Source organism: Diaphorina citri, unplaced genomic scaffold (assembly GCF_000475195.1).
Source record: "Diaphorina citri unplaced genomic scaffold, Diaci psyllid genome assembly version 1.1 scaffold1255, whole genome shotgun sequence".
Classification (NCBI taxonomy): Eukaryota; Metazoa; Arthropoda; class Insecta; order Hemiptera; family Psyllidae; genus Diaphorina; species Diaphorina citri.
Window position 1 is genome coordinate 14,491 of NW_007378684.1, and position 26,483 is coordinate 40,973.

The 26,483-nt window shown below is 38.0% G+C and overlaps 2 protein-coding genes and 1 long non-coding RNA gene across 3 annotated transcripts in view; 2 read left to right on the forward strand and 1 right to left on the reverse strand.

The window, feature by feature from the left end:
* The first annotated feature begins 9,573 nt into the window (after positions 1-9,573).
* On the forward strand, positions 9,574-10,848 carry LOC103514994. The gene is made up of 2 exons (XM_008479912.3): positions 9,574-9,817; positions 10,375-10,848. Exons 1-2 carry the CDS (start codon positions 9,650-9,652, stop codon positions 10,615-10,617), a joined length of 411 nt encoding a protein of 136 aa, XP_008478134.1. The 5' UTR covers positions 9,574-9,649; the 3' UTR covers positions 10,618-10,848.
* Positions 10,849-13,010: 2,162 nt separating this feature from the next.
* Positions 13,011-14,376, forward strand: LOC113469839. Its single transcript, XR_003393134.1, has 2 exons — positions 13,011-13,689; positions 14,158-14,376. It is a non-coding gene; the product is annotated as an uncharacterized LOC113469839 (long non-coding RNA).
* Positions 14,377-18,752: 4,376 nt separating this feature from the next.
* The window catches only part of LOC103514995 (cell wall integrity protein scw1-like), a 28,549-nt gene continuing 20,818 nt past the window's right edge, over positions 18,753-26,483 (reverse strand). The window contains exons 4-5 of the mRNA XM_026827822.1: positions 25,606-25,783; positions 18,753-19,775 (exon numbers count right to left, since the gene is read on the reverse strand). Of these exons, the coding sequence (XP_026683623.1) occupies positions 19,737-19,775; positions 25,606-25,783 (217 nt within the window). The 3' untranslated portion in view covers positions 18,753-19,736. The remainder of the gene's footprint in view (positions 19,776-25,605; positions 25,784-26,483) is intronic.

The window sequence follows — 26,483 nt, forward strand, 5'->3', positions numbered from 1 at the left end:
CTTGTACAAATACTATGAAAGATTAATATGCCAGTCGCCTTATACTTCTCACATTGATGATGTAATGGCGAAATTACTAGCTAGGTTGTTAACTTGGTACAAAGTGTGATATAATGTTGATATATCTAATAATTGCAATTCTTGTAATTATTTTCGATGTGTAACTCATGTCTTGTACAAATACTATGAAAGATTAATATGCCAGTCGAAGCACTTATCCTTAATCCCAACCTAATCACATTTCTTAACTTTGATTATGAGTATATATACGTTTAAATCATTATCTCATTATTGTGTTGTTAGTTTATTATTGACAAATTAAGGGAACTTGCTAAATGAAAATGTAAATCAATGGAACTACTTGCTAAATGTAAATCTCAGCCTTGATTGACACACCCCCGTGGAGAGTTGTTTATTAGAATAGCACAGGTGAAAAGTTAATCGACACAATAGCGAGTCATTTGAAGTAGATTAAAGTCTAAGGTTGGTAAAGAACAACAATGAATTTATGAATGAATTCTAAATCTAAAGCAAGGTAAAAAAAAATGGGTTTTCTGGAGTTGAGAATAAATAATTTAAAAGCAAGGTTTCTGCTGAAAGAAAAAGAAGAAAAAATGGGTTTAGAAGAAAAGCTCATTTGAGTTGTATACCTGAATGACATTGGAAGTGTGTCAGGTCAAGTACCATTACCTCGGTGGTGTAGTGGTCAAAACAATAATACATAGTACTAGCCTAGTGCTTGTGTAAACGGACTTTCTATTCCTGTTCGAACACAAGCAGTATAAAGGGGCACTATTAATTATTATTCATGAAAATGGTCTAAAAATAGATTAAAGCAGCAAAATCTACCAAGGACGGAAACAAGATTGGGAGCCCAACCCTAGTGTACATTTGAAAAAAACAAGTGTCAGAGTCTGTCCAAAGTAATTAATACAACACAACCAAAGTAATTAAATTATTCGAACACAAGCAGTATAAAGGGGCACTATTATTATTCATGAAAATGGTCTGAAAATAGATTAAAGCAGCAAAATCTACCAAGGACGGAAACAAGATTGGAGCCCCACCCTAGTGTACATTTGAAAAAAACAAGTGTCAGAGTATGTCCAAAGTAATTAACACAACTACTCTCTATTGTTCTCATAACCAAGGTACCCTGCACACCCGGCAGGTTTCGTGCATATTTGGGCCATTTTTTGCGTGTGCATATTACATGCAAATTTAGACCATTTTTTCGTGCATATAATCCGCTCCCTGATTATTATTCATGTAAATGGTCTGATATGCTAAAATAGAATAGATATGCCCTGTTTATACAGCCAGAATGAGACTGAAAAGTCCCTTTACTCGCGCACAAAAACAAAAAAATATTGAAACAGCAAAATCTACCATGGAAGAAAACAAAATTGGAGCCCCACCCTAGTGTACATTTGAAAAAAACAAGTGTCAGAGTCTGTCCAAAGTAATTAATACAACACAACCAAAGTAATTAAATTAACACAACTGAATATATGAGCTTCCTGAAAAGAACTGCGGACAGATTATGTATGAAATGGAACCGGAGCTATGCTCAAGTTTTGGGTTGGTTGAGAACTAAATGTCAAATCTCAATCATTAGAACAATAAGCATGAGGATCAGAGGTACAAGGAAGAGGGCAAGAGGTTTGGGATGCGAAAATGGTGCGGGCTGTTTTTAATTGATCTGTTGTTATTTTAAGAAAAATCAAATAATGATGCCCTGAAAAAAAAAACATACTCGATATTGTGAGCAGCACGTTTTTTTATGTTAACATAAGTTTCCATGTCTTAAAGCACCATGCAATGCTTTACAAAACCTAGAATAATGTAAAAAAAATATCTATACAATGAAATTCATGACCTGTATTTTCTTATTCTTGTAAAGTGGAATAGATACTCTGCTCTTTTCCTTTCATTCATTCTATTATTATTATTATTATTAAAATAAAAATTGTATGTGGTTTAGTAACAGATTGTGGTCGTTAGTTACCAAATGTATTACTGCCACTCCCCTGGCTGTCTTGGCACTTGGCTTCACTAATTTGGCATTCACTGTAACTTGTTGTCTCGTAGATTCAAGAATAGCTAGAAATACATCATAGGTAAATAACCAAGTGTAACAGAGGTTGCAAAGACAGGAGAGAGAGAGAGAGAGAGTGATAGTGTGTGCTCAGGTAAGTGAATAGAGCAGACATTGATACAGATACTGCTACGTGTGGCAACATGGCGAGACCATAATTATGTTCATATTGAGTCATGTGCTCAGGTAAGTGAATCAAGTTCATAGGTCGTCGCGACAAATTTGTGTGAGAAAATGTGAAAAAAATCCACCAAAAAACATTTTTTTTTTTTTTTGTTCTCTGGACAAAATTTGCACCACCATTTTCGTGTTCCTAGTAAAAAGACCTTTAATTTGATACATAGGTCGACCAAGTTTGGATAAGTCCTTCTATGGAGATAGACAGAGTGACAGACGACACCGAAGCGAATACAATAGCCCGTCCACTATACCTTTTTTTATTACTATAGTAATAATAAAGGAAGGACGGGCTAAAAGGCAGCCGTTCCCAGACCAAACCTAATCTGTTCAGGATAGCTTCCAAGCTGGCAGTTAAAGGACTTTTGTTCCCTAATTATAGTTTGGGTTACATCAAACTTGGAAATCGTCTAGCGGTCCTATTTCAGGGTTAGATTTACGAATTTCATTTGGCTCGTTGTGGGCCCATTTCTGTCCAAATGAAACTCTGATGTAAATAATTAAATATTGTAAATGAAAAATGAACCAAAAAAGAATCGATATCGAACAGAACCGAACCGAATGGAGCCTCATCCATGTTAATTTTCAGATGTCCATCCGGTATTCACTCATGGGCAGTGCAATACATTCAGGCCCCCTCCATACCGCACAACACAATACAGAGCCTCGTGCACATGAACCATGTCCTCACGCTACTCAGCGTCATTACAAGCCCTGTCCAGAGTAGAGAGCAATTCCTCAACGCCACAACACAGGTGGATAGTAAAGTGTGTACCTGCCTTTTTGATTGATAAAGAAAAAAACAAAACAAAAGAAAAAGAAGAAAGAAGTCAAACGAAAAGTTGATAAAAGCTAAAAGCACAAGAAAAGTTCAAGAAGATACCCTAAAGTTTTCTTTGAAAGTTGCTCCATAAAGAAGAATGAATCATGGAAAAAAGGAATTTGAAGGTAATTATGTACTCAAGAAACTAATATATATCAGTAAAAGTCCCAAATCTCAAAATAATGTCCCTTGCTTATGCCAGGACCAGATAGACTGGGAAACTTTTGTTCCCATCTCCTTATCAGATAACGGTGTTTTTAACTTGTCTTTAAGTGCCTTGGCTCCATTGTTACATCAGCAGAGTATAAGTACAACACAAGGGGCTGTATATATTTTAGACACTAAAAAGTAAAGACCTCTAAGCTCAGTCTATAGAAACTTGAGTAGATCTTTCAAACAAGGTTAGGGGACCTTTCCAGTAGTTTTTTCTAGGTAGACCTCGCTTTGTTTTTTAAATTTTACTTAACAATGAATTCTGTATTTCAGATCGAAGACTTCCTGTGTACTATTCGTGAGCAATTCTCCGCTATGAATTCATGTGGTTTGGTGTTTTATTTATCATCCTAAAGTCAAACAAGAACATTAGGTATGTCCGAGGAAGATGTAGGTAATAGCATGCTAAAAGTATTTCATGTGTGTATGCAACTGCATTACTATACTTATCTAGATAGGTACTACTTTACAAAATAGGTAGGTACTTTCTTTGTTCTGATTAAAACCATTACTCTGTGGTGTTTCTCTCTGGTGAAAATAAGATTCGATTTTTTTTTCCTTAGTCACTTGTTTTGGGTGAGAGTACTCAGTAAGTAAGTAATAAGTAAAACACTAAAAAGTAAAGACTTCTAGCTCAGTCTATAGAAACTTGAGGAGATCTTTCAAACAAGGGTAGACATTCATACAGATACTGCTACGTGTGGCTTTCCAGTAGTTTTTTCTAGGTAGACCTCACTTTGTTTTTTAAATTTTACTTAACAATGAATTCTGTATTTCAGATCGAAGACTTCCTGTGTACTATTCGTGAGCAATTCTCCGCTATAAAGAACCAGGTTGAGCCAAAAACCGAGTGAGCAATGTCGTTTTGGTGAACAAAGTTCATAATTATTAGACAAATCATAGTATGGAACAAGTGTGTCAGCCAGTTATCAGGGTGGATAAAAACCAAGGTTGAAATAGCGATAATACGGGCAGTGTCCCTGAGGCTGTGAGGGACCTGTTATAAGACCAGAAGTTTAAACTTGGAAGATGGAGCAGGGGTTCCCTAATGTGATGTTGTTTTCTGGAGATGTTTCTTTTTTATGCACTACTTTACAAAATAGGTAGGTACTTTCTTTGTTCTGATTAAAACCATTACTCTGTGGTGTTTCTCTCTGGTGAAAATAAGTGCCCTATCTCCGGAGTTACACGAGGCTGTGTTTCATCTCAAGTCTGCCATTTCGGTATTGTTCGGGTTTCAACGTCGCTATATAACAGATGAGGAGTTCCTAGATCAAACCAGACAGTGGTTAGAGTCATTGATACAGATACTGCTACGTGTGGCAACATGGCGAGACCATATGTTCATATTGAGTCATGTACTCAGGTAAGTGAATAGACCAGATGAAGGACTCCTACAGGTTCCCGAAGAACCAGGTTGAGCCAAAAACCGAGTGAGCAATGTCCTTTTGGTGTTCAACATTGTGAACAAAGTTCATAATTATTAGACAAATCATAGTATGGAACAAGTGTGTCAGCCAGTTATCAGGGTGGATAAAAACCAAGGTTGAAATTGTGATAATACGGGCAGTGTCCCTGAGGCTGCGAGGGACCCGTTATAAGACCAGAAGTTTAAACTTGGAAGATGGAGCAGGGGTTCCCTAACGCCCTATCTCCGGAGTTACACGAGGCTGTGTTTCATCTCAAGTCTGCCATTTCGGTATTGTTCGGGTTTCAACGTCGCTATATAACAGATGAGGAGTTCCTAGATCAAAGTAAGTGAATAGACCAGACATTGATACAGATACTGCTACGTGTGGCAACATGGCGAGACCATATGTTCATATTGAGTCATGTACTCAGGTAAGTGAATAAGCGGAGTGAGCTCTAGGTTTTACCTTTTTCAATAAAATAATAATGAAAATAAATGGAGGGAACTGTAACAACCGGGGTCTCATCGTCCCGAAATCCGAAATTGGAGAGAAAAGGAGGACAAGACAGTAACAAGCTGGGCCCGTCCCTCCGGGAATTTTTTAGCCCGTAGTTTATTCGATCAGTACCTATGTACCTACCTAATTTGTTTAATATTGTGGTTAGAGTCATTGATACAGATACTGCTACGTGTGGCAACATGGCGAGACCATAATAATGTTCATATTGAGTCATGTACTCAGGTAAGTGAATAAGCGGAGTGAGCTCTAGATTTTACCTTTTTCAATAAAATAATAATAAAAATAAATGGAGGGAACTGTAACAACCGGGGTCTCATCATCCCGAAATTGGAGAGAAAAGGAGGACAAGACAGGAACAAGCTGGGCCCGTCCCTCCGGGAATTTTTTAGCCCGTAGTTTATTCGATCGTGGTTAGAGAAAATCAATACCTACATAGTCAGACAAATGGTCCTTGCGGGGCCTTAATTTTGATAGGCAAATGTACTTTTTCTGGTATCTATCTACTCGAATTTTTTGCCAAGTTTCATCAAAATCAAATAAAATTTCATCATTTCTTATTTCAAATGGAAATTCACAGAGTTACAGAGTCTACCATCATTATGTTAAAATCAATTAAACCATTCAAAAGATATTACGGAAAATGGGTCACATTTTTGACCAAAAGCAAAATCGTCCAGTCGAAACTTGGACCTCAATTCGTTCGTTCAACTGAACGTATCCCAAAAAAGCGGTTGGTGATTGTACGTCCGTCTCTATCTCTCTCCCTATACGAAGCTTCGTATTGTACTTGATTGTCTACCTATTGAGCTTCTTTTCCTCCTCTTGCCTCCCCTCTCCCTTTCTTTCTTCCCTCCCTCCCTCCCGTTTTCATATCCCGTGCCTTGTTTTCTTGTCCATCTCTATTCGACGATGATTTAATGGGGATCACATGTAACTCCAAAATGTAAAGAAAGAAGAATCTGATCTACGAAAGTGGAAAGAAACCTGCTGAAAGGGTTCGTGTAAAGATACACAGGCGTTGTCAAATGCTGGATTGAAGACTCGGCAACTTTGTGAAGGTCCATTCTAACCGTTGGGTTGTATGGTTCGTGTAAGGACACACAGGCGTTGTCAAATGCTTGATTGAAGACTCGGCAACTTTGTGAAGGTCCATTCTAACCGTTGGGTTGTATTGGAAAAAAACCAAGTGGGCTGCCATTTGGTTTTGGCTACAAAATTTACGAGTGTGTGCCCTTCGCACTCAACTTTTGCAAGGGGAATTCAGCCAGACAGCTTTTCTTTACTAATATTCTATTCTATTCTCAGACTCATGCAGGATTTGGCATCTCAGTTGAACTATGCTCAGAGTGAGGTCGGAATGATAGAGGAAGATCTAAATAGAACCAGATCCGAGCTGAGTGCACTCAAAACACAAAATCAAGCCTTGGTTGAAAAGTTGACCAGCACAGAAGATAAACTAGCCCAGGTAAGTTGGAGATACTTATTTGAATAGGACAAATAGATCAGTTGCGCTTACTTGGGTGATGTTTCAAAGTCATAGAGCAGGAAAAGTGAGGACCAACGGAATTTTTCTTTTTCTTCTACGACTTCTAGATCCCGAGATAAAGCGATTTAAAAAATACGTGTAAATCGTGAACTTTGACGTCACGGCATAGCTCCCGTAGGCGATGACGTCACATCAAATGTCCCGAGCAAAGCTCCCTCGCAGGCAATGCATTAATGTGTTTGTGCGCATACGTTTCTGCTCCTCCGTTATTAATCATTGCATTAGTGTGTATTTATCTGGAGATTTATTTTTTCCAATCAAACCAACAGAGTTGATTTATCCACACGGAGTTTTCTGATGAGAATCTTGCACAAGGCGTCACCCAGGCCTGTTGGGATGTGTTTTGTGCCCAAGGCATAAAACAAATAGACCTATTTGTAATAACTAATAACAGTGATATAAACGTACAAACCCTTCAACTGGTTTCTCTTACCTCTGTTTGAGTTTCTACTTTCTTTATTAATGGATGGGTAACTGAGATGTTTTTGAATGTTGCCTGGTTGAAGACAAATTTGCGATTGCTGACGAGACAGTTTTGAAGTGTTAAGCTGCGTCCACACACAATCGACGGTCGATCGATCGATGTCGACTGTAACCATCCACACTGCCTCAAAAACAGAGATTCACTTGAACACAGCTTAAAAATTGTGTAGATTGTAGGTCGAAAAACTTTGTCTTACGTATAGGTATCTTACTCATTTCCCAGTCCAATCTGCCTTATTATTGTGTTTGTGTACCTTACCAAGTCAATTTGTCTTCAAACAAACCTTGGAGGTTCAATTAGATCCACATCTTTCACTCGAACTGCCTATGTTGGTCTTGAAAGATCAAATCAAACAAAGAAAAATGAAACAAACAAGCCATGTGCTAGTACTAATAATGATAGTACTAATAACTAATATTCCTAGTGCTGATAGTGCTAGTGTTAGTGCTAGTGCTAATAGTGCTAGTGCTGATAGTGCTAGTGTTAGCTCATGAACTAGTTACCATCACATCCTGGATTCCATTGCTAGTTTTGCGAGGGATTAGCCACAATCAATGGTTTACCCTCATTTGTTTCAGTTCATTGTTTGTCTAAATGTGAAGGTCGCGCAATCAGAGAGAAATATAATCTTCATATACTAGTTACAGATATACTAGACATTTGTACTAAAGTCGTACACATTTGTAACAATAAACATTTAGCGAGAACATTGATTTATCATTTTAGCGCAAATGAAAATGCCCTTTTGCCTGGGCGGACGCTTTTGAAAATTTCGAATTCCTTATCTGCTGACCTTTAGTTTTTACTTTTTTTCTCTTTGTCCATAAATCTCCAAATATTCAGAGTTTTATCTCTTGGTGTATGCCATTAAGATCATTGTAAATCAAACTGCTTGTGAAGGGGACCTTTTGTGAAATATCCTGATTTCTAAAATCACCAATTCTGCTTAGGCAACTCTTGAGCTTTTCCCCATTCCGTGCCCGCCTGTATTGATTCTTAATTTTCTAAGATAACTTAGATAACAATATCTCAGTATAAATCAATTTATTAATTTTTTACATAGGTAACTAAACATCTTTTATGTATATTTTTTACTAATTTTTATTGTTATCTATGTATATGTATAAATTGTATATGTACCATAAATACAGAGTAATATGTTGAAAAAAAAAAGGCGAGGAAAAGGAGGTAGGTAGACCAAAGAAGAAATGGAAAAACTTCAGTGAACGACGATTAAAGAAACAAACCCTATTTATTTTTCCAAGTTTGTGAATCATCTTGAGAGAAGGCTGGGGGACTTAAACCAGGAAGGTTATCAGCCTGACATTGCCCTTGCTAAAGAAATAGCAAAGGATGCGTGCGAAGGGCATCCTACAATTTTTGTAGCCAAAACCAATAGTCAGCACCAAGCAATCACCCTAGTTAGGGCTGATTGAGGGGCTGGCGAAAAACGCTGACCCCGTGTGAATACAGGAAAAGGCGAGGAAGAGGAGGTAGGTAGACCAAAGAAGAAATGGAAAAACTTCAGTGAACGACGATTAAAGAAACAAACCCTATTTATTTTTCCAAGTTTGTGTTAACACAACTACAGTACTCTATTGTTCTCAGAGGCAAAGTACCGTGTACGTACGTTATCACTTGGCACCTATTGTATGTAGGGTTGGGACATCGACATCTATGTTTTGAAAACATCGATACATCGGAACAAAAACATCGATGTCAACATCGATGTTTTTCTTTCGATGGAAACATCGAACATCGATGTTACAACACAGGTGTGCTTACTGGAACTTAACTTGGCCTGGTGCACTGCCGTGCGCACAGATTTAAGTCGGAAGAAATATGCTGAAGTTATCACCATCATATTAATTAAAGTTTATTAAAGGACTCTTGAGTGGAAGGTAACCACTAGGCGAGGTTAACACCAGAGACGTTCTCTACCACCTAACCCTTAGAGCTCTATTATTATGTGGTCATATTCTCAAATAAATGATAAAATTCCATGCCTCGGCTGGGATCGAACCCACATCCTCCTGTTTACCATGCGAGCTTCTTGACCACTACACCACCGAGGCAGGCGCCTTCATTCGATGAAAACAACACAAAAAAAAATCAACGCCATCTATTTTTTTCGTTCCAGGTCGGGTCATATTCTCAAATAAATGATAAAATTCCATGCCTCGGCTGGGATTGAACCCACATCCTCCTGTTTACCATGCGAGGGTCTTTACCACTACACCACCGAGGCAGGCGCCTTCATTCGATGAAAACAACACAAAAAAAAATCAACGCCATCTATTTTTTTCGTTCCAGGTCGCGAGACTCGTCTCCCACTCGAGAGGTCGCGAGTTCGAGTCCCTCCACCTCCTCTAGTTCCATGTACTCCCCATTCGGATTGCCCGGCTATTTGGTAGCATCAGGGGCGGAGTTGCTAAGAAGGGCCCTAGTGGGGCCCATGACGAGGGAGGGGGGCAGAAGAAGGGCCCCCCTGCCCCCTCCCGAAGCCGCGACTGGTACGGGACGCGCCCTGGTGGGAAGTAATAAGGTGAGTGGGTTTGGCACCCTTCTGATATTTTCGTTTTGTAGATAGAGGAATTTTAATTGTGTTTAACCATAAGTGCTTGTCACAAATGTCATGTATGATAAACCTCCTTTCTGATATTTTCGTTTTGTATAAAGAGAAAGAGGAATTTTAATTGTGTTTAACCATAAGTGCTTGTCACAAATGTCATGTATGATAAACCTCCGTGGCCGAGTGGGTATCACACTAGGCTTGCACGCCGGAGGTCCCTGGTTCAATTCCCAGCGAGGTCGAAGTTTTTTCGGCTCTGTGCTTCGAGTTCGGGTTGCACTCAGCCTCGTGAGGACAATTTCTTTCCTCGATTAATACACCTCATTCAATTTTACGGCTTAGACACGAACCATCAGCCTCCTGATCTGAAGACCTCGCTAACCACATAAGTACCAAGTTTACGCGCAAACACTGCGGTTGGTGAAGTATGTACTGTATTTTTTCTCGTCTATATGAGGGACATACTACAGGATGGGCAATTGGGCATGCTACGACACAGACCAGTAACTCACTGACGTATTTCATTCCAGGCGTTGACAAACATGAGTATTGTGGAGCAACTAGAGAAAATCGGTCTCGACAACCTAGTAGGGGGCACCCCCGCCCCCAGTGTCTCCCCTAACGGAACCCCCACCCGGACCCGAACTGGGACCGACCAGTCCCGAACTGGGACGGACCAGTCCCGCCGTGTGAGGGCAGACCTTGGGACGGTCCCGTTCAAGGGTCCCAGCATTGGAACCATGGGATCGATGAGAAAGGGAGGCCTGCTGTAAACTGTGAGTGCCCTTGGGTGGCGACCCGAGAAATGGCTGAGGCTACGATAAGAGATTTAACTGGTTTAATCAGGTTTTGAACTGGTTTAATCAGGCTTTGAACTGGTTTAATCAGAGATTCAACTGGTTTAATCAGGCTTTGAACTGGTTTAATTAGAGTTTAAACTGGTTTAATCAGAGTTTAAATTCGGTTTAACTATTGGATAAAGCAATCTTGTTGAATTTTCCAAAGAGCTGAAACAAGTTTGTGTCTAAAGACCAAAATTTACCCTTGTTCTCTCTTTTCAGGTTTGGGAACGGAGCGCGGTGTACCTCGATACAAGCGAGTGTTCGACACGGTGCGGTGCAGTTCACTCAGTAGTGGTGCAGTGACACCGCACACTACACCCTCTCTGTATTATGAATCTCTCGGCTCCTCTATCACTACACCCAGTCAAACCTCACACCCACTCTCCTATCCTGGAGAATGTCCTAAAGGTAAGTAACTATGCGGTGCAGTGCATTGAGTAGTGGTGCAGTGGTCAAGACACTCGTCTCATCTTGTAATAAGGTGGACGTGGGTTCAATCCCAGCTCATGTATGGATTATTATTATTATTTTTAAGAGGTTTGATAAAGAGAGTTGTAACAACAAAGGTCTTCTCTTTTCAAAATCGAAGACAGGATAGGAGAAAGCCAGCCGTTCCGAGAACGAACATTATCCGTTCAGGATAAAATCTGCCCCGGGCGGGAATCGAATCCGCGGTAATAAGGTGGACGTGGGTTCAATCCCAGCTCAAGTATGGATTATTATTATTTTCAAGAGGTTTGATAAAGAAAGCTGTAACAACAAAATGAAAATATGTATAATCATTAAAAATTAACAGGTGTTATTAATAATTGTGAAATGTTAGGGTCTTCTCGTCCCGAAATCGAAAAGATAAGGAAGACAGGATAGGAGAAACTCAGCCGTTCTCAGAACGAACATTATCCGAATTTGCTTATGTGGTTTAGTAACAGATTGTGGTCGTTAGTTACCAAATGTATTACTGCCACTCCCCTGTCTGTCTTGGCACTTGGCTTCACTAATTTGGCATTCACTGTAACTTGTTGTCTTGTAGATTCAAGAATAGCTAGAAATACATCATAGGTAAATAACTAAGTGTAACAAAGGTTGCAAAGAGAGGAGAGAGAGAGAACTTCATGCGAATGTCTTGAGAAAAAAGGTCCCTTTTTTGTACTCTTCCCTCTTTATGTTATAAGGTCAAAGCAAGTAAGTTAGTTGCCTGCCTAGTAAGCGCTGGTTGCGGGTTCGATTCCAGCCCGGTGTGAGTTTTATCCTGAACGGATAATGTTCGTTCTCGAAACCGCTGGCTTTCTACTATCCTGTCTTCCTTCTCTCTCGGCATTCGAGACGATAATACCCTAGCATTTAGAATAGAAGAGAATATACCTTGTTTATCCTGCCAGAATGAGACTGAAAAGTCCCTTTACTCCTGCAGTCTAAACAAGGTCTTATATATGCCTAGTAAGCGCTGGTTGCGGGTTCGATTCCAGCCCGGTGTGAGTTTTATCCTGAACGGATAATGTTCGTTCTCGAAACCGCTGGCTTTCTACTATCCTGTCTTCCTTCTCTCTCGGCATTCGAGACGATAAGACCCTAGCATTTAGAATAGAATAGAATATACCTTGTTTATCCTGCCAGAATGAGACTGAAAAGTCCCTTTACTCCCGCAGTCTAAACAAGGTCTTATATATTTCATAGGTGTAGTTTAAACATATGTAAATAAAAACCTTGTTTAAATATTAAAAAATGAAAAAAAAAAAATACAAGAAAAAATACAAAAAAAAATACATTTACAGTTCCCTCTGTCTCTTCTTCTTCCTAGCCTTTTCCTACTTAAATTTAGGGTCTGCGTTTCTTGTCAGTTCCCTCTACCAAACCTCTGAAAAAGGGACGATTCCTAATGACTTTTTCTTTTGTTCTCAGATCTACCCAACACAAGTGGCCAGCCTGGGTCTATGCAATACGAGGTGCTACAGAGGAAGATCGGCTTCTTGGAGCGAGAGAATAGGTCGCTACGAGAAGAAACGGATAACCTGTGTGCCGCTACGGACCAGGTGGAAGCCGCTGAACAGAGGTAGGTCGCTACTAGTAAAATTTCCTACAGAGGTGAGTCGCTACTTCTTGGAGCGAGAGAATAGGTCGCTACGAAAAGAAACAGATAATCTGTGTGCCGCTACGGACCAGGTGGAAGCCGCTGAACAGAGGTAGGTCGGTACTTGCAAAAAAAATGTAGCTGCTTTAGTGACAAGCTACAGCTATAAGATCATCCTCCTTTTGGGCTGCCGAAATGGTCATGCCACAATTTAAAATCTTCTTTTTCTTTATAGTCCCACGTGTACAGACCACAGCTAAAGGTTGAAACACAATACCCTCACGTGAGGTTATGGGGAGTCAGGATGTGGTTCAAAGTTCTCCCATAATGGAGTAGGTGATTTCGTTCACATGAGCTCACGTGACGTGAGGGCAGTGTGGCTATCTTGAAATAATTACCTCCTATATTATGGGAGAACTTTAGACCCACATTTTTTTCCGATTCCCCATGAGCTCACGTGACGTAAGGGCAGTGTGTTTCCACCTTAAATATCCGTCAGTGATTGTACATTCCATTTTGTTTTTAATTTTCATTTGGAAGTTGTAATCTCAAAATTATTGGTAAGCTTGAGGCCTGGGTCAAAGGTTCATATTGAAATGTTACCCTTGGAGCCTGCTCTGGGACGGTGTTGGAACCGTCTCCAAGCATTCTCCTAGGTTTCAAACATTTCAAATGAACTTGTTGTCCCCAGCCTGAAAATTATTGAAAGTTGAAATGTGTTTGCTAAGGTTTGTTATTTGATGTTGTCAGCTTTTATGAAATGAGTATAATGCTTAGGAAATAATACAAGTATGTTTAGAAAGAAAAGGTAATTTGGTGCTCACCACCAAAATTTTCAGGAGAAATGATTTGCAAAGGTGTCTATTAAGTTTCTATTCAAAAAGATTGCTTGATTAATTTTATTGTGATTTTTGAGAAAGTTCTGTTACTATTGGGTAGAATTGAATTATGTAATTGAACTAATGAAAGGTTAAAATAAAATGGGCTTACAACGTACCTACCTGAGCATCACAATACACTTTCCATGATTCACTATAATTCAGGTTTTCATAAAGTGCCTTGAAGTAATGCGAAAGAGGTTTCAAGGTACAATCTTTGAATTAGACTGCAAATGATTTTATGTCCAGGTTGGAAATTTTTTGATGATCGAGGGAAGACGATTATATTTCGATGGAGCTCTTCCTTAATTTCTTCCACAACATTGAAATCATGCTACATGTCTAGGAAAAGACTTGGGACCTTAGATTTAAAAGGTGTTAAAAATAAACACAGAACAATTGATTTCTAACTAGATACCTCCATACCTCAAATAGGTAGTGCTATATTATCAAATGCTTGTTGTAAAGCATAACCACAGAACAAACGCACTTCTCAAGCAATACTCAATTTATCATTACTATTAGGTAGAATTGAATTATGTAATGGAACTAATGGAAGGTTAAAATAAAATGGGCTTACAACGTACCTACCTGAGCATTACAAAACACTTTCCATGATTCACTATAATTCAGGTTTTCATAAAGTGCCTTGAAGTAATGCGAAAGAGGTTTCAAGGTGCAATCTTTGAATTAGACTGCAAATGGTTTTATGTCCAGGTTGGAAATTTTTTGATGATCGAGGGAAGACGATTATATTTCGATGGAGCTCTTCCTTAATTTCTTCCACAAGATTACACCTAACCCTTAGAGCTCCATTATTATGTGGTCATATTCTCAAATAAATGATAAAATTCCATGCCTCGGCTGGGATTGAACCCACATCCTCCTGTTTACCATGCGAGGGTCTTTACCGATTGAAATCATGCTACATGTCTAGGAAAAGACTTAGGACCTTAGATTTAAAAGGTGTTAAAAATAAACACAGAACAATTGATTTCTAACTAGATACCTCCATACCTCATAAATAGGTAGTGCTATATTATCAAATGCTTGTTGTAAAGCATAACCACAGAACAAACGCACTTCTCAAGCAATACTCAATTTATCATTCTCAAATAAATGAGAATAAAATTCCATGACTCGGCTGGGATCGAACCCACGCCATCCTGTTTACCAGGAGAGCGTCTGGGGTAGAACTGGGGTACTTGTCACAAATATCGTTCCCAAATGAGAAATAATAATACTCACAGCATCTCCGCTCACAGCACACACATTAGCGGCAAACCTTCCCACTGTCTTCCCCTCTACAAACACGGATTGACCTCTATAGGGAGCGCGCAGCGCGAACGTATTTTTTATTATTTTTTACAAGTTTGGCCATGCCTTTTCTACAAATCTGTCCATGCCTCGGGATGAACTAGCGGGATTCCGGAGCGAAGCGACGGAATTCAGCTATTGTAAATATAATCGCCGAACGTATGTGTAGGCCGGACAGAGTAAGTACCCTCCGATTATTTCATGTTCTTCACTTGTCCTTTGCAAACACTAATCTTCCCTTGATACTTATGGTAAGTCTTGTTTGGGTTTTATATAACATCCACCAAGATAGTGTGATATTGTTCTCAGCATTGTACACTCATCTGTTGAGCTACAAATTTGGCCATGCCTCGGGATGAACTAGCGGGATTCCGGAGCGAAGCGACGGAATTCAGCTATTGTAAATATAATCGCCGAACGTATGTGTAGGCCGGACATCGATCACCGATCACTTGATGGTCGGCTTGACCATCATGACCCTTGAGAACCCTATTTTTAAGGGTGGGCCGGACATCGATCGCTTCAAACTCTTGACAGTCGCGTACTTCCCGACATACTTAATAGTGCTTATTTTATACTATTCGAATAACTCTAAAGGTGCCCTTTACAGCAGTAGGCCAAATCTCAAACTATATTGAGGACAAAATTCCAATCCCTGCTTCGGCTGAAAATGAACCCACGCCTTCCTGATTACCAGATGGTCGGCTTGACCACTACGACCCTTGAGAACCCTATTTTTAAGGGTTTACTGAATCACTAGTTGTATACCTCACCTCTATGAACAGCACTAACTCTCAAACCGGAGGTCCTGGGTTAAAATCCCGGTCGGGACTAAAATTTTGGGCTTTTTTGCGGTTTGGCAGGAATGTAAAGTCGTTCTGGGAACGACTGGCTTTCTCCTATCCTGTCTTCTTTATCCCTCCGCTTTCGAGAAAATAAGACCTCAGCAGTAAAGTGCTTTTTCAAACCGGAGGTGCTGGGTTAAAATCCCGGTCGGGACTAAAATTTTGAGCTTTTTGGCAGGAATGTAAAATCGTTCTGGGAACGACTGGCTTTCTCCTATCCTGTCTTCTTTATCCCTCCGCTTTCGAGAAAATAAGACCTCAGCAGTAAAGTGCTTTTTTTTAACCTAGGTGTGTACAAACATTAAACACTTCAACACCTTCTTTACTTCGACATTCAAAGTATCATTGAAACAAAAATAGTATATTGGTTAGCTACTTAGCTTGGTGGACTCTTAATCCAAAGGTTGCTGGTTCGAGCGCATGTTCTTACCTCGTGCGATTTCCTTCAGATCATTCTCAGCTTCCTTCTCATCCAGCGTATAGCCACTTCAACACCTTCTTTACTTGGACATTCAAAGTATCAATGAACCAAAAATAGTATATTGGTTAGCTACTTAGCTTGGTGGACTCCAGTTCCAAAGGTTGCTGGTTCGAGCGCATTTTCTTACCTCGTGCGATTTCCTTCAGATCATTCTCAGCTTCCTTCTCATCCAGCGTATAGTTTAGCTGGGAGGGCGGTACTTTGCGTCGCTTCTCGGGAGCGGGGATTGCGGGGTCATTGGGACGGCGTCGGAGTTTGCGGGTCATGATGGGTTTGGATTCGGCGGGGTCTCCTGTGGGAGGAAATGGGAAGAAGAGGATAGAGGGGTTTGACTCAAAAACGACTTATAGGCTATGAGATTTTCACATACAAAGGTTATAACTGCTGTTGGTATAAGTAGTTTTTGCATCAAATCCCTAGTTACTAAGGATTGGGGGGTTGACAACCCTTTGAACGCCCTGAAATAATATCTGGACTCCTCCTTCCATGTCAAGTATTTGGATTTACAATGTCGACCTTTTATCCCTTGTTTACTGCCCGAATAGAACTGAAAATTCCCTTCAACCCCGCCGTCTAAACAAGGTCAACTAATTGGAAAGAAAAGGTAATTTGGTGCTCACCAACAAAATTTTCAGGAGAAATGATTTGCAAAGATGTCTATTAAGTTTCTATTCAAAAAGATTGCTTGATTAATTTTATTGTGATTTTTGAGAAAGTTCTGTTTCTATTAGGTAGAATTGAATTATGTAATGGAACCAGTAAAAGGTTAAAATAAAATGGGCTTGCAACGTACCTACCTGAGCGTTACAAAAACAAAACACTTTCCATGATTCACTATAATCAGGTTTTCATAAAGTGCCTTGAAGTAATGCGAAAGAGGTTTCAAGGTACAATCTTTGAATTAGACTGCAAATGGTTTTATGTCCAGGTTGGAAATTTTTTTGATAATCTAGGGATTCTAGGGTAATTATTGAAAGTTGAAATGTGATCTTAATTTGCTGAAATTATTGAAAGTTGAAATGTGTTTGCTGAGGTTTGTTATTTGATGTTGTCAGCTTTTATGAAAAATAATTTCTTCCACAAGATTGAAATCATGCTACATGTCTAGGAAAGAACTTGGGACCGTAGATTTAAAATGTATTGAAAATAAACACAGAACAATTGATTTCTAACTTAGATACCTCATAAATAGGTAGTGCTATATTATCAAATGCTTGTTGTAAAGCATAACCACAGGGAACCGGCAATAAATACTCTATTTGACGATTTCATTGATTTTCTAAAAGCTGCAAAGAGGTCTAATTACCTATCTTGCAATGTTTATGATCGTACGCGCAGGACACCAGACATCCCGCCGTGTCGTTTAGAATGGCTACGACGTTCACGGGAAAATTTGAGCGGCGGACTAATGCTTGCTGGAGTAACTCGACAACATTAGCTCCTACCACACCCTCGCATTTGAAACCTTTGGTCCAGCGCACCAGGACACCTGGTGACTCTTGAGTGGAAGGTAACCACTAGGCGAGGTTAACACCAGAGACGTTCTCTACCACCTAACCATTTATCATTTATTTAAAATACAAAGCTACAGATACTATATAAATTATACTTAAGTAGGCTTACTCCTTAAAAAGTTATTTAACTTATATGAATATGACGAAGAAATGAAAAATAAAACTGTTAGTTGAAGAAAAAAAAAACATTTAAAATTAAAAAAAAAAAAAAAACTTGTCTTTATTTTCGAAAAAATCGAGAAAAAAATTGCGAGGGGTTTATTTAAAAACTTTTTGATATAGCGTTAAAAAAAATCCCCTTTTTCTTAGTTTGCATTTTCTTGCATTTATACGAATTAATTTAGAATCTTCAAATAGTTGTTTGCTAGCTAGCTCTCAGTATATGCAGATGCCAGCAAACAATTGTTGGAATGGCTCATCTTTTAAATGAGCCCAACATCACAACATAGGAGATACCTATTTCAGATAATTTTAGTTAGGTATGAGTTAATACGAAATATATGACAAGAGAGTTTTTATAAGTTTTCAGAATGTACCTACCCACGGCTTTTTCTTTTTTAATTTTTAAATTTAGCTTCTTTTTTACGACAAACTGACATTGGTTTCCTTTTTTTTCTGACACTATATCAAATGAACTTTTTTTGCTTAAATTAATAGAAAAGAAAACAAATTTAACTAAATATTACCTAGGCGTAATTTAATATTTTTTTTTATTGATTAGGTATATTATTTTAAGCTAATATAAATATTTAATTAAAAAGAAATGGACGGATGAACCTTTTAATTTTATTTCGCTAAAAATTAATAATTTTATACTTCTTTGCTTTTTAAAGACAGTTATGTATGAGTGAGGAAAGAGTTTCATATAATTTATGAGATTCCTCTTCCGACTGGCGTTTGCAAAAATATTATAGTAGGCGAGTTTCTTTACTCCTACCGGAACACCGCATACCGCTTAATTTACTTTGTCTTTCCATTCTGCATCCCTTTCTCCAGTTGCATTTATTATCTTTCTCTTCCTCTCTCCTTTTTCTCTCTTCTCTAAAGCTTTAAGTCAGGATTCTCACTTAGTTTTTCCACTGAACCCTCCTAAAATTCTTGTACTACAATATGCTCTTGAGACTCAAAGGGCTAATAATTTGAAATAAAGATAAAATAACGATAAAATGCGAATAAAATTAAAACATAGGTACTACTAGATTCTTTGGTATCAAATTGTCAATACAAATTACCTACTTGATGTAAAACGTCCGATGAAGTTGAAGAAATAATGTGAATTGAAGTAAACTGCGAAGAAAATCAAGAAGTTGTAAAAATTTGAGCGTTGTTCATTTATATTTTATATTTATTTTTCCAACCTTTTTGCTAAGGCTTTTTTTTTTAACCGTGTAGTTTAAATTTTTTAGGAATTATAACAATAAAGCGCTGTAGAATAAAAAAAAATGAAAAATAAACTCAGTAAAATACGTAACCCAAAATTTCATTCTAATATGATTTGAGGTGTTTTCACGTTACATTGTGTCCTAGCTTCATAATTTTTATAAATAGTTTATCAAAGAAGTTAAAAAACAAACAGAGAAATAGAAGGCCTCATACATTGTTGCTTAATGAAAATACAATATTATTAGAAAATATTTTTTGTTAAAAAAATCATATAGGTAGGTATTAAGCAAAATACATAAAATAATAAGCCTATTCAAATCTTTGAGTAAGCAATAAAAAAAAAAAGGTCAAAAACACTTTATTATTTCAAAGTTCATCACAGAAAAATAATTAACATTCTTTTGAAAAGTGATTATCAATTATTCATGGGAAAATAAAATAAAAAATAATATTTCTTAAAAACCAGATCTAAAAACATTGTATCAGCATCTCAACGGCTGGACTAGATTTTCGTACGTTTTTTGTCAAGTAGGATTTTGTATTGTTGGGTGAAAAGCTCCGAAATTAACAGACTCCATTTTCTTCGCTCCGAGGTATTGTTCCCTGTAACAAAAGTTCAGAAATGTTTAGTCATGGAGTTTTTGGTCAAAAAATAAATATAATTTAACAAATTCCTTTGATCTGAGCGCACGGCAGTGCGCCAGGCCAAGTTCCAGTAAGCACGCCTGTGTATCTTTACACGAACCGATTCGGCAGGTTTTTCTCACCTTCATAGATCGGATTCCTCTAAAGATAAACTTTTGAAATTCTGGGCACATATTTAGGTAAGATATATAAACATACCTTGAAAATTTGAGCTCTTAATACCAAGTAGTTCCGGAGATATAGAGGCGCGAAAATCGCAATTTTTTTACTCATTCACTCACTCACTCACTCACTCATCAAAATGTTGAGGCACTTCCCGATGTAGTATAAACTTGAAATTTGGCAGGATAATAGGTCTTGATGAGTAAGTAAAGGGAAAAATCTGAAATTCGGCAAAAGTTGCACTGGGCGCCGCCCAATAAACTATTTTTAGGTCTTTAAAACTGATCGAATATAAAATCACTAAACATTAGTCAAGAATTATGCTCAAATCGTCTTTGAAAAGTGGTCACAAAAAAGCACACACAAGAAGCAAAAAATAGAGAGTAGAAATTAATAGGATAACAACAGGCAAAATAAAATAAATGGCATGCAAAAACCAGTAAATCAGCTAACAACATGGGAATCAATCAAATTACAAAATAGGAGACACAAACAAAAAGTTCATAAAAATGTTAAAAAAAGTACATAAAATGACGAACTATAGTAAAAAGTGTCCATAGTTGTAGCGTGGTGCAGAGCTGTGAGGTGATAAAGGTGCTTTTCCAAGAGGTATAATAGGTGTGTTAGATTTAGATCCCATAACATGTTTAAGTAAGTCTTATTAATATTATTTATTTATGATATTAATACCACCTACTCTTTGAAGTACATACAATATAATTATGTAACACACTTTTTAACACATAGATACCTTTCTATGGGTATTGATAAAATTATAATTTGAAACTTGATCAAAGCATTACCTCAACAGACCTCTGTTGAACTCAAATTTTATAAGTAGATACCTTTCTATGGGTATTGATAAAATTATAATTTGAAACTTGATCAAAGCATTACCTCAACAGACCTCTGTTGAACTCAAATTTACTCATGGAATAACGTTTTTTATAATTATTATTTTTTCTTCTTTTATTAGGGCTTTAATGGCAGGATTCTCACTTTGTGAGCTCTTCTACCCAACCGGACATTGCCCACTTTTCCTTAATTATTCAGTCATGTGTTTATCACCATGTCTTTAGTATGCTTTCAATAATTTTCAAACACCAGTAACAAACTGATACCTCAGACGAGCATTCTGCTCAGTGAATATTTTTTGTCCATGGTGGAAATTTACACTTCAATGGGAAAATAATACCAACCTTGTGGGAGGTGTACACCTATTTATAGGTTGTAAATATGTTTTTTTTTTATATATATTATTTAATGCATTTTTTTTAAAATAGAAACCCCTGGCCTTGATGGAACCTAGAAGTACCCTCACTGGTATATTTCAACCTCCCCAGTTTCTCTAAAATTCACCTGCAGCACCTCTAAAGAGTCCGCATACTCAGGTTTATTCCAGAGAAATGCTGTGAGTCCATACACTATCCCATTAAGAGGATACCAAGAGGTGTCCAGGCCAGAGAGCTAGCTCGGGGCCCCCGAATTGAAGGGGTCTAATGAGGGGTTTGAATTTAATAACTATGTGAATACGGACAGAGCCTTGAAAATCTTATATTATAAGAACGATTCAATAGAAACTTGATCAAGATAACAACTGACCCTATTAAAAACACAGAAAACAAAACATGAAATAATAAAAATGAAACGGACACCGTCATCTTTCTTGGAGAAGATGAATGGAGTACTTAGTAGGAAAAGAAAAGCTCTAAGAACTCAAAACAAAACAACAGAAAATGTCTTTTCCAAAAACCACAGTGTTTTCGGGTTCACGTTAAAGACACACAATGGAGCAAGAGGAGAGAGCTAAAAGCGAGATTTACACTTATCGTTAAAACTCCATGTTAAAGACACACAATGGAGAAAGAGGAGAGAGCTACAAGCGAGATTTACACTTGTCGTTAAAACTATTGTTAACGATATTTTACTACGATACCCATTGGCATCGGTATAAAGTAGGGTCATCGGCTATAATAAACGTCCTATGTCACTGCGTTAGATCTTTTGTGACTTACTACGATATCGATATTCTAATGTCCAATATCGTGCTTGTGTAAATCACGCAAAAAGTCTCTCCTCTGGGGACTATTCCATAAAGAACTCTGCACTCCCTACTCCTCACTTTGAACTCAGTATGCGCAGAAAAAAACGAATTGTCCATATTTTCTGCGCGTATAGAGTGCAAAGTGAGGCGCAAGGAGTGAGTCCTTCGTAGAACTACCCCAGTCCCGGTGATTTTCTTACTAACCTCCGCCATTTTGGTTTTGGCGTACTCGATTCTTATCGCCCCCCGGTCCGAGGAGGTCAAAAACACTTTATTATTTCAAAGTTCATCACAGAAAAATAATTAACATTCTTTTGAAAAGTGATTATCAATTATTCTCATAGTTAGCTAATACAAAATATAATCAACATTAGTTTAATGCCAATTGATTTTTTACCTTAAGTAACAAAAATTATTGGTACAGAATGGGGTGAGAGTAGTGTCTGTCCCCTTGTACGAAAGCTGGGTACAAAATCATAATGTGATTTGGTATACCAAAGATCTGGAGAATGTTTCAATTGAACGGTTTTCACGTTAAAGACACACAATGGAGCAAGAGGAGAGAGCTAAAAGCGAGATTTACACTTATCGTTAAAACTATTGTTAACGATATTTTACTACGATACCCATTGGCATCGGTATAAGTAGGGCCATCGGCTATAATAAACGCCCTATGTCACTGCGTTAGATCTTTTGTGACTTACTACGATATCGATATTCTAATGTCCAATATCGTGCTTGTGTAAATCACGCTAAAATTCACTATCAGGTAGACCTAATCAGGTATACCAGACACCTGATGAGCACACACACTATATCAGGTAGAAATGACGGGTGCGGCTGAAAAGGTTCGTCTCTCAGGTCTACCTGATATCTGATGAGCACACACACTATTAGGTAGACCTGGTGACAGGTATCAGATCTACCTGATAGTGAGTGGCTGGCCTTCCAGAGTTACAGTGATTAATTTCATTGTTATAAATAGATCAAAGTGGCTAGTCAAAGGAATCAAAGACAAAAAATATTAGTGGATGGTGTAACCATATTTGGTGCCTTGGTGCCGGGTTCGGTGCTCTGTGGTGAACTGTGAAGAATAAAATTCATAAAAAATTGCGTTAAAAGTAATAAGGTGGGGGTGTGAATTGTCCGCTAAGAAATAGGAACAAAATGGTGACGGATGGACCTAAAAAGTTGCAATGAAATTGTGAAAAAGTTTTGCAATTCAAATTGTGGTGAAAGTAAAAAATTTGCAACATTGTGAGAAAATTTGCTATAAAATTGTGATGTGTTTAATCAAATGTGTGATCAACATAAATTTCACTATAAATATTGGTGTTGGTGACACATTCGCAATTAAATTGTGATTTGTGATAAATGGTGAAATTTGCAACATTGTGAAAAATTTGGAATAAAATGTGATCGTAAGGAAATGAAAGTTGTGTTTATAATTTTCAAAATGTGCAATGGTGATTTGGTAAACTACGAGTACAGTGACAGTGGGTGATTCACATTTTGCAGCTAACGTTCTTAATGAAAGCTCCAATTTTTTTACAGCTTTTAGTAGTTTAGAGATGAAAACCCCCAAAAACCAGGGAACTATTTCTTGTTAATATAGGCCCAGCTGCGCGGAGCTTCGAACTCTTGACGTTCGCGTAACTCCCGGACCGCTTAGGTAATATTAATTTGAAGTTCCTTGGTATGATAAGTGTTTTTTAATTGGTGAGCGGAAGGATTTAGAATTGACGGGTTTCCACAAAATGGGAAGAAAATTTCCCCTAAATGGAATTTTTCAACTTCCAAATTTCCCTTCTCCTCCTCCCTAAATTTTACATGTAAAAAGCTCTTGGCTCAAACATGGCTGCCTTTGTGCGAGGGTGCCTTGACCTTACGTCAAATTAATAAGTCAGTAAAATTTTTAAAACTCCAAAAACACCCATAAAAAAAGCCAAACTTTCCCCAAAAAAGTTCACTTATGACCTTTGGAGAGTAGAGGCGAATTTTTAAAACTCCAAAAACACCCATAAAAAAAGCCAAACTTTCCCCAAAAAAGTTCACTTATGACCTTTGGAGAGTAGAGGCGATGAACTGAGAAAACAATGGAAAAGGTCTGTACTCTGTAATTTTCCCAAACAACTCTGTGTGGACCTACTGGAATGTTGCGTGAGCTTTTGAAGAAGAAGAAGAAGAAGAAGAAGAAGAAGAAGAAGAAGAAGAAGAAAAAGAACAAGCCTAAATATGTTAAATATAAAAATAGTAATAAATACACAAGTTAAATGTAAATACGTAGTGTTATAAAGTATTAAATTACAACTAACTGAAATATGTTAAATATAAAAATAGTAATAAATACACAAGTTAAATGTAAATACGTAGTGTTATAAAGTATTAAATTACAACTAACTGAGATTATTTGTTATGCCTACCATTATTATTTTCTTCAAATATTAACCCTTTGTGTCAGTTTTTTTACTTTCTATTTTCTTTTTTTTTTCTCTCTCTCTCTTTTTATGTCCACGATTTTCAATATATCTGCTCTGCACTCCAGGAAATCAATTTACTTTGTTTCCATTCTGCATCCCTTTCTCCAGTTGCATTTATTATCTTTCTCTTCCTCTCTCTACTCTAAAGCTTTTATGTCAGGATTCTCACTTAGTTTTTCCACTGAACCCTCCTAAAATTCTTGTACTACAATATGCTCTTGAGACTCAAAGGGCTAATAATTTGAAATAAAGATAAAATAACGATAGCGAATAAAATTAAAACATAGGTACTACTAGATTCTTTGGTATCAAATTGTCAATACAAATTACCTACTTGATGTAAAACGTCCGATGTCAAAAACCACAGTGTTTTCGGGTCCACGTTAAAGACACACTATGGAGCAAGAGGAGAGAGCTAAAAGCGAGATTTACACTTGTCGTTAAAACTATTGTTAACGATATTTTACTACGATACCCATTGGCATCGAAGTAGGGCCATCGGCTATAATAAACGCCCTATGTCACTGCGTTAGATCTTTTGTGACTTACTATGATATCGATATTCTAATGTCCAATATCGTGCTTGTGGAAATCACGCTAAAAGTCTCTCCTCTGGGGACTATTCCATGAAGAACCCTGCAGTCCCTACTCCTCACTTTTAACTCAGCATGCGCAGAAAAAAAAAACGATTTGTCCATATTTTCTGCGCGTATAGAGTGCAAAGTGAGGCGCAAGGAGTGAGTCCTTCGTAGAACTACCCCAGTCCCGGTGATTTTCTTAAAAGTCCCTCCTCTGGGGACTATTCCATAAAGAACTCTGCACTCCCTACTCCTCACTTTGAACTCAGCATGCGCAGAAAAAAACGTACTGGGCCCTAAATCACCAAAGTTTGGAAAAGTATTTACAATTCCATATTTCGATATGATTCGTCCAAATTCAAAATTCTGCTTTTCCATTGGCTATTACACTTGTAAGATACTTTTCCATACTTTGGTGATTTAGGGCACTGTCCATATTTTCTGCGCACAGAGTGCCAAGTGAGGGGCTAGGAGTGCGAAGTCCTTCGAGGAACTACCCCAGTCCCGGTGATTTTCTTACTAACCTCCGCCATTTTGGTTTTGGCGTACTCGATTCTTATCGCCCCCCGGTCCGAGGAGGCCAGATAAGAACCGTTCAGATTGGACATCGCCTGAATGGCGAAGTTCACATCCGTGTACTCGATAAAGGCGACGGGGGAGCCGCCCTTATTGTGCATGCGGACGCGCGAGAACCCGGGGAAACTGGAGTGCAGTGTGCGGTAGGACAAAACAAGAGGATAAAGGTGAATCATAAACGTGAGACTGGTGAGGTGTGCTTCGGCCAGCCACTCACTATCAGGTAAACCTGACAGGTAAACCTAATCAGGTATACCAGACACCTGATGAGCACACACACTATATCAGGTAGAAATGACAGGTGCGGCTGAAAAGGTTCGTCTCTCAGGTCTACCTGATATCTGATGAGCACACACACTATTAGGTTGACCTGATGACAGGTATCAGGTCTACCTGATAGTGAGTGGCTGGCCTTCCAGAGTTACAGTGATTAATTTCATTTTTATAAATAGATCAAAGTGGCTAGTCAAAGGAATCAAAGACAAAAAATATTAGTGGATGGTGTAACCATATTTGGTGCCTTGGTGCCGGGTTCGGTGCTCTGTGGTGAACTGTGAAGAATAAAATTAATAAAAAATTGCGTTAAAAGTGATAAGGTGGGGGTGTAAATTGTCCGCTAGGAAATAGGAACAAAATGGTGACGGAGCTAAAAAGTTGCAATCAAATTGTGAAAAAAATTGTTTGATTTTAATTTGATTTGATTTAATTGTGGTGAAAGTAAAAAAATTGCAGCATTGTGAGAAAATTTGCGATAAAATTGTGATGTGTTTAATCAAATGTGTGATCAGCATAAATTTCACTATAAATATTGGTGTTGGTGACACAT